The sequence below is a fragment of the Mus caroli genome, chromosome 1, assembly GCF_900094665.2.
Source record: "Mus caroli chromosome 1, CAROLI_EIJ_v1.1, whole genome shotgun sequence".
In the NCBI taxonomy this organism is placed as follows: Eukaryota; Metazoa; Chordata; class Mammalia; order Rodentia; family Muridae; genus Mus; species Mus caroli.
Genome location: NC_034570.1, coordinates 155,263,813 through 155,279,261, shown reverse-complemented (window position 1 = coordinate 155,279,261; position 15,449 = coordinate 155,263,813). Strand labels below are relative to the sequence as shown.

The 15,449-nt window shown below is 42.9% G+C and overlaps 1 protein-coding gene across 1 annotated transcript in view; it reads right to left on the bottom strand.

The window, feature by feature from the left end:
* Positions 1-255: 255 nt before the first annotated feature.
* Positions 256-15,449, bottom strand: part of Dpt (dermatopontin) — a 29,091-nt gene continuing 13,897 nt past the window's right edge. The window contains exons 3-4 of the mRNA XM_021171771.2: positions 5,266-5,373; positions 256-1,370 (exon numbers count right to left, since the gene is read on the bottom strand). Of these exons, the coding sequence (XP_021027430.1) occupies positions 1,304-1,370; positions 5,266-5,373 (175 nt within the window). The 3' untranslated portion in view covers positions 256-1,303. The remainder of the gene's footprint in view (positions 1,371-5,265; positions 5,374-15,449) is intronic.

Here is a 15,449-nt window from a genome sequence, read left to right as displayed (position 1 = left end):
GGTCATGTGCTATAGCAGGTAAAGAGCTAGATCTAAAGCCAGAGAAACATGGTTCCATCCTTTGTCCGACCCTTCAGTGACAGGAGCACTCTGAACTTTGTGTTCTAATGATCTAATTCCTCCAATCATCTCACATGGCTCCCACCATGATAGTCTTCAAGCCTCCTCACAAATCACAGTGTGAAGCTGTATTTTCAGAATGGGTTAATGAATGATCAAAAGGGGAGCATAGGGGACACAAATTGACCTTTGATATTTATGGCACAGAGAATATTGGTACTTTTATTTATTTTTTTTAAAGAAGAAGGAACAAATGGCTAGAGACAGAGATATTATAGTGTCATCTCTGCAGAATACACTTCCAAGCGCCATGGGAAAGGGAGAATTATCCTTCAGGACCAATCCAGAGATGTGCAAGTGGCATCCCTATGGCTTCTAGGGATATTACAGTCTTCATATGAATACTGGGTGTGTCTCAAGCTGCTGATAACCCAAGATTCCTTCTCCTCTGGCCACTTGTCTCCCCAGGTTCCCAATGTGAATCTCATTCTCTTATCTTTCTTTCATTGTTTCTGTCTTGAGACTGATTCGTACAGGTTTTCCTGGCCCTCATAGTAATTCTCACTGTTGGGTCTGCTGGTGTATATCTTTGAATAGAGGAAGTTCTTTCAGTCTAAAGTCTTTCAGCTTGGTCCTCAAACTCTCCCACCTCCCCCTTTCACCTCCAAGTCCCCTCTCTTCTGAAGCACATAGATCTTTACTTGAACTTCTAAGTCTATGTGGCTCTTGTGGAAGGAGAGAGTAGGGATGTGTTCCCTCAAGACAGAGAGTGACCCCCACCACCCCAGGTGAGGTCTCTAGGTGCTGTCACTCAAACAGACTTAGCTACAGAGAACCTTTATTCCACCTCTCTCAAGCTCCTTCTTTCTCTCCAAGTTTACGAAGCTGAATCTGAAGCTCAAGTTATAGTGTGAATAACAGCAAGGCTGGGACAGGTGCTCCGGGTGGCGGGCTATAAGCATGCAGGCTCTGTACATGTGCTGTGCAAGGAAGCTGCCATCAGCAACTAGACATGGTTGTCTTGGTATGTGTTGAAAGGGAGAAACACGGCTTCATTGTGAGTTTATTTATATGTGTGATCGTGGTGAGAAAGGCCTAGGCAGCCAACACCATAGCTCCCATCCCAGGGAAGAGAGCAAAAGAAAGAAGTGTAGATGTTCTAATCAATATTAGCATATGTGATATGACACCCTCAGGACACCTGGGCCCTGACCCTTCACCCGGACTTCTGTACGCAGCAAGTCTAAACGTTTTCGAATTCGCAGTCATAGTCAGTCATCCGGCACATGATGAACTTCCACTGGCGGTCCCTGTAGGAGGAGCGCCAGAAAAGGAAATGTCAGTAAGTGGAGAAAGAGCAGCTCCCGGGGAAAAGCACTGATGGGCTTTGGCAGGATTCGGAGCTGTGGGGATTCTCACCTTGTTCTCAGAAACCTTTAATAAAGTCTCCAGAGAACTGATGGATCTGTGAGGTTAGATTGCCTGTTGCTGGTAATGGGGCACATGGAGGCTTTTACTATGGCTGGTGGTCAGTCCTCCATGGCTCAACCTCCAGGACTCACAAGTTCAGCATTTACTAGCACTACCTCTATTTCACAGTGAAGAAGCTATTTTCCTTCTAAAAGGTCATGCATTTTCCCATAATATTTCCTTTCTCCTGAGGACTCCTTATATGCCAGGCTCCAGGAGATGCACTGTGTGTTTCCCCTTTGCAACCACATCTAAGATGAGCGGGAAACCACTCCAGGCACCTTAAAACGAGAAAAGAAAGTGCCTCGCCTATCAGAAATGGAGTAGCCTATTTAAGTGATCGGATAAATTTGAGAGGGCACAGAACTGTCCAGTTTTGGAAAACATGGTGCAGATACCTGCTGTTTGCTAAGCTTAGGACCATGTCCTGTTTTCAACCACTTAATGGAAATGCAGGGAGTTATATACTCTGCATAGCACTCCTGAGGTCTGATACTATTTAACTATGACAGCGACCATTGTCATTGTGAAGTCCCTAGTGCTTCCAATGAGCCCAACCCTGCACTAGATGCTCTACAACCTGTCCTATCAGTAATCCCCACTATGACTCATTGTTTTGTGAAGAAATAGGCTTAGTGTAATCAGACTTGCTTTAAGGGATTACCAACCAGTGAAAGGTGATGCTGTCAGATTTCGAAGGTGCTGAACTCAAATATTGGTCTTTCTCTTGTACCATGCTGCTTCCCTTGCCAGGTGTCCTTAATGCCACCAGAGGACACAGCTGTCATGCTCTTGGCATAATCCCAGTAAAGTGTGGAACTACTTTATCCATATTCAGCTGAGCAGTTCCTTCCACAGTACAGTCCTTCTTCCTTCGCTTTGAACCTGCTGGGCTTATTTCTGATTCAGTGTATCCTAAACACCAATGGCTGACAGCTCCAGTATCCGGTTTCTGGATGGGAAGGAAGTATGTGCGGATGACCATGCTATTTGGAGTTGGGGGATGGGGGATGGTGAGCAAATAGCCCAAGGCAAGGCAAGCTTTCTAATTCTGAGCCTGTTTTTCTATCTTGTCCTATGCAGTGCAACTGGGGATAGTGTTCTCCGGCACATGTCTTTAAGGGCCCGGAGGAATGAGATGTGTATTGATATTTGTTCTTGTAAAAATCATCCACAGAGGATACGGCTTGCTTTAGATGATTAACAAACTGGTGCAGTGTGTTTTGCGAGTGAATTTAATTATCACAGCTAAGAAGTGTGTATCTATGCATGAAGAAGGTAAGAAAGACCCTGTGGCCAGGCATCTGTGATGTAAGTTTAAGAGGCAGTTAATAGAAGTTGAGAAAAATTTAGACTTGGTCCTAAAAGAATCAAGGGGTCTACCTAGGTTCTGTTTTCCATGCCAGACAGTAGCTTTCATCAAGGGGATAAGTGACTCCATGGTATATTTGGTAATGGCTGCAAAGAGTTTTGCCTGTCACCTTGTAGGTAGATAGATACCAGTTGCACTTAGTGGGTGGGGCTAACACCTAGAATCATAGAACAGAATCTTGCAACAAAGAATGATCTGTCCCCAGGATGAGAAACCATCCCATACAGAAGTGAACATAGACAAGTGAGTTTCATCCAGAAGGGAAGCCCTTGCTCAGCTGGTTTTTGTCCAATGAGATTGGGGGTGAGCACCCCATCTTCAATGGAGATGAACAAACGAAAACTGTGGATTTCCAAACCACTGATTGTTGAAGACTAAATCAAAACTAATTAATTAGCATGCTAATTTTATTTATGCTAATTTTACGTTTATCTGGGGGAGGCAGAAGTCATTTTAGAATAATTTAGAGACACTAAGCCTCAGACTTCAGTGATTCTGTACAATTTATGTAACTGATCATTTCCAAGCCAGCCAGAATTGGCCATTTTGGCTGCCAAAAAACATTTATTTAGCACCAATTTTAGGTGATAGTCATTCATTCTTTACTGTTTGCACTTTGTTTTATATTTTTAACCAGAAAACTCAGGACCAATTTCCCCTTTACCCCGGGAATCTTTAGGAATGCTTGATACTGGCACTGTGTCCTGAACTTTGGCAGACACTTTATTGCTCAATGACATTGGATTTCCATACTCTTTGAGTTCTTGGGTTGGTCTCATCTTAAATATCTTTACCACTCAGTTGTTTCTCCTCATTGGCTGAGTTTATCCATAGTATTCTTCCTCTTCTAAATTGTAGCTTTTAGAAAGCAGTTAACTAAGTAAGTTAAAACTCTATCTCACACAGAGACAAGTTACATATGAAAACTGAGGCGTCCTTCTGTGAAGAAACCAGAATCTTTGTCCATGGAACCTGGGAAAGACAATGTGCTTTTCCAGAGCTATTTTTATGTCTTTAAAATTTGGGTTTCATAGTAAATAAGTTAGCTGCAGCTAAGTGAAATGCAACTTCCTTTGGAAGCATATACACAAAAGGAGATGGCACTCAAATTGACTCTTCAGCTTATAGTCTGTTAGAGGATTGGCTTTCGGTTTTATTTGGTTTGCAAAACATGTGTGGGTAAACTTCCAGAATTCATTTTTGTGTGGCATTATTATCATGGAGTGAAAGCTAGTCAACTCATCTCTTAACTTCTGAACTTCTCCATACTTTTTCATGAATTAATGGAGAGATAACACAAGAGCCATATGATGATCTTGTCTACAGGAATTTTTTGACTCTTCCTTTCTTATGGTTTCAGTGTCCTTGGGAGAGGCCCAGAAAGGAATGAGGGGAGAAGCAGAGCCGAAGTGCAACTTAGTGCTCTTCCTTCTTGAGTTACTTAGGTTGTCTTTTCACTCCAGAAATATTCTGACTTCATCATATAGTGATTTCATCCCTTTTCATTTCTAAATATGATTAGTTAGATGCTGTGCTCTGCATGTTAATGTCTGTTATAAAATCTGTGTGCTGGGAACTAGTGTCCCAAGTAATCATAGTACTACGTAGTACTAAGAGGTAAGGGTTGGGGGCTGATTATGTCAAAAATATGCCGTCCTTGGGAGTGGTATTAGTGCCTTTGTAACTAGGTTCAGTTCCACTGTGTGGGGACACAATGAGAGGGTCCGTCTTCAAAGCAAAGATCAGTCCTTGCCAAATATCTTCTGCTTCCTTGAGCTTGAATTCCCAAGTCTCTGGGACTGTGGACAGTAGAGTTCTGACTTTTATAAGTTGTCTAGTCTCAAATGTTGCATTATACCAGACTGAATGTAGTGAGAGAATGGATTTTGTGTATTCTTCCTTGTGAATCCCCTCCTCTTCTTTTCCTCTCTTTCTTTCCTACAGTTCTAAGTGGGGAGCACACAAAGGCACAGGACTAGAAGGGGATCCAGTTTGAGACTGAATACCCTTCCAGCCATCTCAACCTTTCCTTGGCATGCCAAGCAGTGTCTGAGGCTGACTGTAGGAATTGTTTAGGACATCAAGGAATGTCCATGCCAAGTTCAAGGCTGCAGTGGTACTTGAGTAGGTTGGTCTTGGTCCTTCTTGGCAAGGTCACACTGCCTTGTGAGGCAAGTTCCCAAGAATTCTCACTTCTCACTGGCTCCTGCTGCCTAACCAAGCCCACAGCTAATCCTTGACTAAGTAGGAAACTAGATTATTGGGGTCATCAGGTAAAAGGCGCCACAGTCAGGACCCCAGCAAGGAGTGAATCTGCACAGCCTCCAACCCTGAGATCACTGGACAGGGGTTACCTCTCTCACCTTTCCACTGCAGAGAAAGTGGTTGTTGCTCCTCGCATATAGAAATCGTAGTCATAAGAAATCATGTCCATGTCTTCCCCATAGTGGCTTGGGTACTCTGTTGTCATCCTGTGCAGAGAGAACAAAGGGTTGGAGCAGACAGGAGGTCAGTGTGAAGGAGAGTGGGAGATCTTGGGAAATCACAACTGAAGTTAGGTGGTTTCTGCCAAGCCATGATGATAGATACCTTCTTCCATTTCTCCACTTCCTTTCCCCAGCTATCAAACTGTCCACTTAGTACCTACAGCAACAGCATCAGCAACTGTAGCTGTAACATAGGCAGAAGACTCTCCTGCCTTTGAAGTCATGCTGACTTATTTCCATCCTATTCAAGTCAGCCAGGGTGCTGTTTCAAATTGGATCATAACTCATTATTAGATCATAAAATCAATTGAAATGATTATGACTAGGTTTATATTGATTGTCAATTTGAAAGGGTCTAGAGTCACCTTGGAGGGAATTTTCTAGATTGTGCTAATTGAGGCTAAATATAGACGGAACCATGGTGTGGTGGTTTGAAGAGGTTTGGTCTCCATAGACTCATGTGTTTGAATGCTTGGCCCAAGGGGATTGGCACTATTAGGAGGTGTGGCCTTGTTGGAGAAAGTGAGTCACTGTGGGGGTGGGTTCTGACATCTCCTATGCTCAAGCTCTGCCCAGTGTGTAATCCAGTCTCCTCCTGGCTGCCTGCAGAAGGCAGTCTCCCTCTGTTGCCTGCAGATCAAGATGTGGAACTCTTGGCTTCTCCTATGCCTTGTCTGCCTGCACACTGCCATGCTTGCCACCATGATGATCATGGACTGAACCCCTGAAACTGTAAGCTAGCACCAATTAAATGTTTGCCTTTATAAGAATAGCTTTGGTTATGGTGTCTCTTCATAACAATAGAACCCTAACTAAGACACACGGGCTTACAATCTAGAGCTGCATCCATTTCCAGATGCCACGACTTCTCCACCATGATGGACTGTACCCTTGAACTGTGAGCAAAAATTAAATCTTTCCTCCCTTAAGTTGCTCCTGTCACAGTGCTGAGAAAATATAACTAATAGACCAGCTTAAAAGAGAACGTGCCAGAACAGGAAGCACTAGATGAAATGGTGCGTTGCTTACAATAGAGTTTGTGCATGAAAACTTTAAATGTATGTATGCATTTATTATTTGCACACATTTATTATTGTGCAATAGTTTCACACACATTTCTTATCATAACTGGTAATAGTAAATGTGTTTAAAATATCTAGGTAAAATATGAACTCCACAAAGGTACAGTTATATCTGTCCACTATAGTATCTCTGGCAGCTAAAACAGTTCCTGCTACATAGCAAATATTTTATGAATAAACAAACGGCTTTGTGAGAGTGATTTAATTGGTTCCCCAACCTATTAAAAGTAAAAGCTGTTTTATACATTTCACTGCAACTAGCCAAAGTATGTGTGATAAAATGATCAAAGGCAGTTGTAGAATTCATTAAACAGTATTCTCCTCCTCTGCCAGCATTGCCCCTTCCCTTCCTTTTGTCATTCTTCCTTCTTTATTCTCAAAGGTTGAGTCAATCCTGAGACAAATTTAGAATTCCCTGGACCTCATAAAAAATTGCCACTGGAATTCTTCAAGACCAAAATAGATCCATTCAGGATAAAAAAGAAAAAGACATCAATGTCTTTCCTTAGACAGGTCTCATGTAGCCTAAGCTGGCCTTGGATTCACTATGTAGCTAGGATAACTTTCAACTCCAGACACTTCTGCCTTCACCTCCCAAGAGCCAAGATTACATGATGTACCAGCGCTTCTGGATCACATCTGTATCCTCAGGGCTGCTCAGGAAGCAGCTAATTTGTGAGTGCCAGTAATCCCATTTGATTTGGGTGTACTAGGCCATTGTGTAATCCAATGGTCTTTCTTAAGGTTGTGAGAATTAAAAAACAAACAAACAAACCTGATTTATGAACTAGAAGGGCTGATGGGAGGGTCTACAAGGAATGCTTAGGTGCAGCAGGACCTAGGTTAGCACAAGATAGGTGGACTTAGTCAGAAATCTAAATTGTCTCTTTGGGCTTTTCTTAGTCATTCCTTTTGCTTTGAACAACTCACTCGCTTTTTGATTTGTTTCTTTGGAAGAAATCACTAGGCCATCTTAGATACCAAGCCCAATCTCACATGCATTTTTAATCGATATGTTCATGAAAGGAAAATTAAAATCTCTTTTGGGCTTGTAAAGAGATCCTGAAATAGCATTTTCTTTGTCTAACAACAACAACAAAAATCCATCTAAGTGCTACATAAAGGGACCTAATCAGGCCTCAGTTGGATCCCACTGGCTTGTGACCTGAGAATTCAGTGCCAGCTGCTGTATGACAGTTTATCCAGAGAAGGGGGGTGGACTGTTGAGAACACACATAATGTGAGTAGGATTTGAGTGTGTTTTCTTCATTTCATAAAACATTCTAGAACTTTAAAAAGCTGCATTTAGACACAACGTATCAAACTTCATTACTAAAGCTTTTAATTTTGCACTAGCATTGGCTGTATTTGGCACTATTGTGTTAGGCTACATCCAATTGCCCAAACTAGTTGACTGTTGTTTCTATTGACCCTCTGCCCTGCCCACAGATCACTTGCATAATTAAAAGCATCTGGAATAAAGCCGGAAAGAAAAATTTGCACTTAGAATAAACATCAATAGGGCTTAGGTTCCAGAGGGGCAAACAGTTCCTTAATGGTTTCTCTGGTGAGGATTTCTTATTCATTTAGTGAGCAGATGGGAGCCTTCTGCTCAGTGCATAGGTTTCCAGGAACTTTCCCTCCGCAGTAGCAGAGTTAACTGACCAGTGACTGTCTCGAGTTTCCCAGAGAAGGTGAGGTGTCTGCCATTGCTATTGGTCCAAATTAGTTTTAGCTTTGATTTTTGGTTGTGTTTTGTTTAGTTTTCATCATAAAACCAGGAGATCAAACTTAGACTTTCTTCCCGAATCTTGAATTAGGGGAAATAGTGAAGGAGGCGGAAACTAAAGATATGGAAGCAGAAATGGTCTCAATCATTAATAAAATGAGAGCCTTCCAAACATCACCCGCAGCAAGAATTTCTTTTTCAATTTAATCTAGGATTCCATCTTTTTAGTCCAATAGATGGGACTTAAGATTTGTATAAGTTCTTGTACAGACAGGGATGAATAAGACAGAAATAACTTAAATGATATCTTAATTATGAGCAGACAAAAAACTCCGTTTGAACCGAAGGAAGATTGACACAGGACTTTCCCATCTGTGATCTTTGAGTCACAGATCTTGTCAATAGGTTCAACTAGACTGGATGAATGGTTGCTGAGTGCATCATGGGCTGGTGGGTATGGAGATGTCTTTGAGGCATCATTGGTGCACAGCATCATACATGTATTTTATGAGCTAATGTTTACAGAGTATTGAAGAGACACTAAGCAAGCATAGACTTGATATGTTAAGACTGGCTTACAATTTATATGTAAATCAAAGATGATAACTTTCTGACCGGTAAGTCAGTGGGGGAACTTTCTTAAATATCCCTGTCATCTGTTCAGGATCAAGCTGCATGTATAATGCCTTCCCTGTCACACTATAAAAGTGAAGACACTTCAGCATAGAGGACTTTGTTAGTGCCCTAACATGCAAAATCCATACTACATCACGACTTGTTTGAGCTACTTCTGCAAAGACAGAATGATACAACACTGTTGGGGTTTTGGTCTTTTGCTAGGTGTTGTGGTGCCAGATACTGACCTCCAACGCCTGGTTGCCTCAGGAAGGAGAGAAACTGCACATACACAAATTGATGTTATGTGAACTTGCTTCTTAATTGAAAACTATTGGTTGAATAAAGGTGCTGACAGCCTATAGTTGAGCAGGAGAGAGGAAGGTGGAGCTTCAATTCTTGGGCTGGGTGTCTGAGGAGGACCACAAGGGGAGAGAGAAGAGGGTGGAGAGAAGACACCATGGGGTAGGTGAGTCATGAAAATATGACCATGACGGCTGGCCAATTGGAGTTAAGAGCAGCCCAGATGGAATACAGCAAGTAATAACTCAGGGTTATTGACAGGGAAGTAGACATAATAACACAGAGGGTAGATATCTGCTCAGCTCCAGTGCTTTCAGTTTCTTTCTTGTTCTCTCTCTCTCTCTCTCTCTCTCTGTGTGTTTATATTTCCTTTTTTTTTACATTTTTATTCGATATTTTCTTTATTTACATCTCAAATGTTATCCCCTTTCTTGGTTTCCCCTCCAAAACCCTCCTATCCAATTCCCACTCCCCCTGCTCATCAACTCATCAACTCATCACTCCTGCTTGCCTGTCCTGGCATTCCCCTACACTGGGGCATTAAGGCTTCATGGGACCAAGGGCCTCTCCTCCCATTGATGACCAACAAGGCCATCCTCTGCTGCATACGCTGCTGGAGCCATGAGTCCCTCCATGTGTACTCTTTGGTTGGTGGTTTAGTCCCAGGGAGCTCTGGGGTTACTGGTTAGTTCATATTGTTGTTCCTCCTATGGGGCTGCAAACCCCTTAGCTCCTTGGGTCTTTTCTCTAGATCCTTCATTGGGGATATAAATATAAAGGTTGTGTGTCCTTTATCTGAGAACTGAATGAACAAAAACGGGGTAGAAACCCTCAATTGGGGTTAAATGTTTACTACAACAAAACCCAAATGGACTTATATAAAAAAATAAATATAAAAAGACACGGGCAAAGAAGCAGGTGTCTTGGTCCCTCCCCAGAGAGCTGGGCATTGGCCAAATAGGACCACATGCCATGTCCTCTACAGTCACATTAGTGCCCTTGTCTGTGTCGACAGACTGAATTCTGGGAGCCTGGGCTGTGAGAGGGAACATAAAATGTTAGTGTCTATCCTCTGTGGCATTTGGGGGTTTCTATTTCAAACGGTTCAGATATGTATCACCACATAGCGGAAGCACAGTTCTCAGGATGTCTGTGACTTAAATTAGAAGAGGAAAGTCCCTGAACTTTTTTCAAATTGCTGTTTTGGAAGGGAGCCTCGAGCTCTTGCTTCAAGCCCAGGGCTGGTCGGCAGTGGTCACATTTGTTTTGATTACTGTTGACAGTCGTCAGCCTGGCTACCCTGAGCTGTACATCAACAAGGACAGTTTCACCTCCAACTTCTCCTTCCCTCTAAATAAAGCAAACACTCCCCCCTCCTTCACTTTGCCATTAGATGTCTGCTGGGTTGCTGCCTAACACTTGATCTGTATTGTTCTTATTTTCTTCCTGTGATAAAGATAAGTGGCTGTACACTATACACATAACATGGGAGCTAGAAGTGGCTGGGCCTTTCTGAATCAAGCTCACTCTTTTGAAGAGCATTACAGCTTCCATATCTCAGGGTCTCCATGAGTATAGGGAAGATATCACTAAATAAGTCAATATAGTAGCCATGGTTCAGAACTTCTCCTAAATCTGTGAATTATACATATTTTCCATCCTTTCACATTTAGTAACTAACTAGATAAAGAAATGAAGGATGTCTTCTAGAGTCCTGTGGATTGGAGTGGACTTGGCTGTGATTGACAGGTTTGCTTTGTTCTAAGTGGCTCAGGTTGGGTGAGCTGATACTCTGACAATCAGACACATCTTTGAAGTGTCTGCGTTTGAAGTCCGAACACAAAACGGGGTGTCTTCTATATGCGCAAATAGATGCCAACATTATAAATAGGGGACAGTAACTGTGACAGCTGCTCCAGCTGAGGAAAGGGACAATTGATTCTGCGAAGGCTCAGGGGAGTTGTGGTTCTCCAGAATGAGTGTATGCAGGGCAGGGTGGTGGCTGCTTGCGAAAGACAGGAGCATCCACATGCGGTGTGCCCTCTTAAACACTAACATCCAGATTCATTGTGTCAAGATATAGGAGCTTCCATCTCTGCAATAATAGCTCCTATACTAGCTCAGAGCCATCAGTGTGTACAGTTCCTCTTTTTATTAGGCCTCAGGGAAACATGCTACAGGAGACCAGCCAGCCAGGGCAGGCTGACAGACTCCCTGACGGAAGACTGATGAGCTCATTCCTGACTTAGGCACAGCATCACAGGAATGGTCTTGCCAACAAACCTCATCTAGTGTTAAAATCAGAACAATGGTGCCCGATTTCACAAAGATTTTCTTTGACTGGATTATTCGCAGTGGAAGAGAAGAGACAAATGTTCTCTTTAACTGACTTTTGTTGTTGTGAACTAGGAATGTCCAGGAATTAAGCAAAGCTACTCTCTGCCTTATAAACTGGACATGATGGGGGACAATGGTGGAGAATGCTGAGTTTGAGTGTCACAGAAAGACAGTGACAGTGAAAGGCAATGTAAAGGTCATTTAAACAGGTGACTGTGTCCAAGCAGATCATTCTACAAACCTACTGATCAGTCATAGATCCAGGGAAGGATTATTTAGACAAAACAATAAACAAGTGAACATGTTCCTAAATTCAAACCCCTCTGTTCCAGGGTGCATATGCACAGCTTCCATCCAGCAGGCCGACTGACTGGGATGTGACCTGGAGGAGCTGGAGCCGTTTGAGGACAGTGGAAGAGGCAAAAGGTCTCCGAAGTCTTGTTTGCAGCCCTTCTGGTGACATGTGTTGGCTGTTAACAGACCATTGGACTACAAATTTGGATTCTTCCAGCTAAATAAATATGTGTTGCATTTACAACTAGTCCAGTGGGAACCGATTAGAAATGGCATGTCTGCATTGAGCAGGAATTTACTTTCTTGCCAGGTTTCAGTGATGTTGCGATATCCAGAGAGATATCACGCTGAAATCAGAACAGCACCTTGGCTCCCACCAAACAAATAAATCCCACATGCATCTGGGAGTTAGTGATGGTTTTGTTTTTCTATCCCAGAATGATGTTATTTCTGAGTCTCTAAATGCTCGAAAATACAGAGGTGCCAGACATTCACTTGACAGGCTTCTCATGCATGCTGCAGAGAGAATTTCAATGTAGAAGGGAAGGAGGCTGCATTGGAGCATGCCTGCAATCCCAGCACTCTCAGGATACAAAGGCAGGAAATGTTTGCTGAAAGCTTGAAGAATTCCTGATCTACAAAGGCAGTCCTAGACCAGCCAAGGAAATATAAAGCTTGTGTCAGACAAACACATAGGACTGGGGAGGTATCTAGTGATTAAAAGCACCTACTGTTCCTGCAGAGGACCAAAGTTCAATTCTCAGCACCCACATAGGGTAGCTTTCAATCTCCTATAGATCTACATCTAAGGGATCTAATGATCTCCTCAGGATTCCATGGTGCCTGGACACACAGACACACCCACACAGAGATACATAGATATACACATAGAGAGACACACAGAGACACACACATATACAGACATATGCAGGTACACACAGACACATACACACACACACACACACACACACACACACACACACATGTAGGTGGAAAGGTTCATCCTTTTATGTGTCTAGTTCCACCATTTAATTCAAGTCAGCTAAAGTGACATAAGAGAAGGTACCAAGGGCAGGGATTAGCAGCATGTCAGTGTGGGGAAGGTAGAACATAGCTGTCCATTCACCATGCAGGGCTGTTAAAAGGATCAAGCACAATAAGCCACACCTCCTAATAGTGCCACTCCCAGGGCCAAGCATATTGAATCACCACAGGTATGCACGCATATACACAAAGTAGTTTAAAAGTGAAAAAGCCAAGTGGTCACAGCATTTGCTGTTCTCTGATTGGATTCATGGCTGTAGATACAATATGACCAGTTGCCTCCTCAAGCTCCTGCCTCATGACCTCTATACATGAGCACATGCATCCTCCAACTGTGAGCCAAAATAAATCATTTCTCCCTTAAGTTACCTTTTCGGGGTATTTTTATTACAGTGAAAAGAAGTTTTTTTTATTATTATCATTTATTAAAAACTCACTCTATCAATATCAATTTCACTGCAATTACTGCTTGTAAGAGCTAGCAACATATAGGTACTCTTTTGACACCTTTTATACTAAGGGCCAGATAGTATGCTGAGATACTGAAGAATTGAAAATGTATGACCTTGGGGCTTCATTCAATTTAGAAGGGTATAATATAACACCATGACTCAGGCAATTTAAAGATCCCACTAAAATGTGCAGACACCCTTGGAACAGTGAGTCATATGCTGTGCTGTGTGGTGTTTGGTGTACAGTGTTTATGCCACTTCTCTAGGGTTTCCTTGGAAAAAGTATCATTTCCACAGAACCACTGAGGTTCTGACACGGTGCTGTCTCAGCTACAGCCAATCACGTTGAAGCAGTCATTTTGGGGAGTCTGCTTCAAAGTTGAGCTGTGATATCATTCTCACTGCCCAGTGACTCTGACCAATTGTGATATATCTGGACCCACATGGGGTGAGGGAGAATAAGGGATTGGGGGTCAGGAAGGCAAGTGGAAGAACCCTGAAGACCAAGGTTCAGGGGTGAATTTTATGAAACCTGAATGTTTCTGTCAATTCAAGAAGAGTTACCCATCTCATTTAGACCATTGTTAAACTAACCAAGATCCTCTCTGTTCCTTATCTATGCCTTTCCATAGTCATGACATTCTTAGTATTATAAGTGATGAGCTGTATCTAAGGGGAAACTTGGGAAGTCATTTTTAAAGAGAAAAAGGACATGTAATATTTGTGGGGAAGCAAGGCAGATGGCCGCTGGAGTCTGGGGCATCCTTAGATGGATAGTAGAATTTGGTACACAGTGATTTGTCTGTATCCGGCCTTGGCACCCACGTAAACAGGGTAAGTTTCAAGCATCAATGCTCCAAGTGTTGACACACAGTAATACAGAATGTGCATCATTTCTATTGGTTGCTCAATTAGAAGACAAGGATTACAGAAAATTTAGATGCTTCTGCCTTTGTCATGTTCAACCTCTGTTGTCAGTAAGATTTTCTTGGGCATTTATCTGCCTGACGGCTGAAAGCTTTGGGCCCCAAGCCCATTCCCTGTTGTTCTGTTTGCCCAGAACCCCAGGCAGCAGGCATGATGGTCTGTCTGCAGACACTGTGGGCTCTCTCATTCATCCTGGCAGAGACCCCAGGCTCTTACTGTGATGGCAAACGTGTCTGTCCCAGAATACTCTTTCTCTCCCTGAGTGAGCATGACTTGGTGCACCCCTGGCTCACCCCTGTTCCTCTGCCCATCCATCTCCTGTCACATGTTCTGTTTTCTGCAAGGCAATGCTTGGCCTTGTTGGGTGTTTCTGCCCTTGAAAGGCTTATTAGGATAGAAGGTCTCTTCTGCATCTGGGAAAGTGGAAGGGACTCTGCGTTGAAAACAACTCAGCTTGGTGTGATCATAGCCCATGGCTAAGCCAGGATCCTGTTATCACATTTAACCCTCACTAGAAAGCTAGGGCGTAGGCTAAAGCCTTCATTAATTGAACAAATGGGAGTGAATGCTGTGTATCTGATGTCACCAATGGGCCTTGGGACCTGGGGAGAGAGATCAGTCCCTAAAGGGCTTACAGCATAAGCATGAAGAGTTTGATCTACAGCACTTGTGTCAAAATTGGAGCATGGTGGCTCACACTAGTGATCCCAGCCCTGGGGAATCCAAGATAGGAGGGTATCTGAGGCCCACTGGCCAGCCAATCTAACCTAGAACACAAGATCCAAGTCCCAGAAAAAGACTCTTTCAGAGAGATGTCTCCCAGAAAGATGCCTCCTAAGGGGCTATATCCCAGGTAGACATCTAACATCCACACACATGTGTGCACACATATGAACACATGTTCATCCACACACACAGAGAAAAATATGTAAAAATTCTTTTTAAAGGGCTTAGTATATGCATAAGTACCAAGATCTCTGTGAGCTCAGAGCTTATAATGCAGAGGAGGGAGAGTGGGAATGAAGAATTAAAAATCTATTGAAGTTTAAAACAACAACCTATGTTTTTGAACCAGTTATGACTGGGAATATGGTATAGCCCTAGAACACTTGCCTAGAATGATGGATTCTTGGTGCTACAAGAAAACAAGAAACTTCTGCCCAGTCTCTCTCCTCTCCTCTCCTCCTCTCTCCTCTCCTCTCCTCCTCTCTCCTCTCCTCTCCTTATTCTCCTCTCCTCTCCTTATTCTCCTCTCCTCTCCTTATTCTCCTCTCCTCT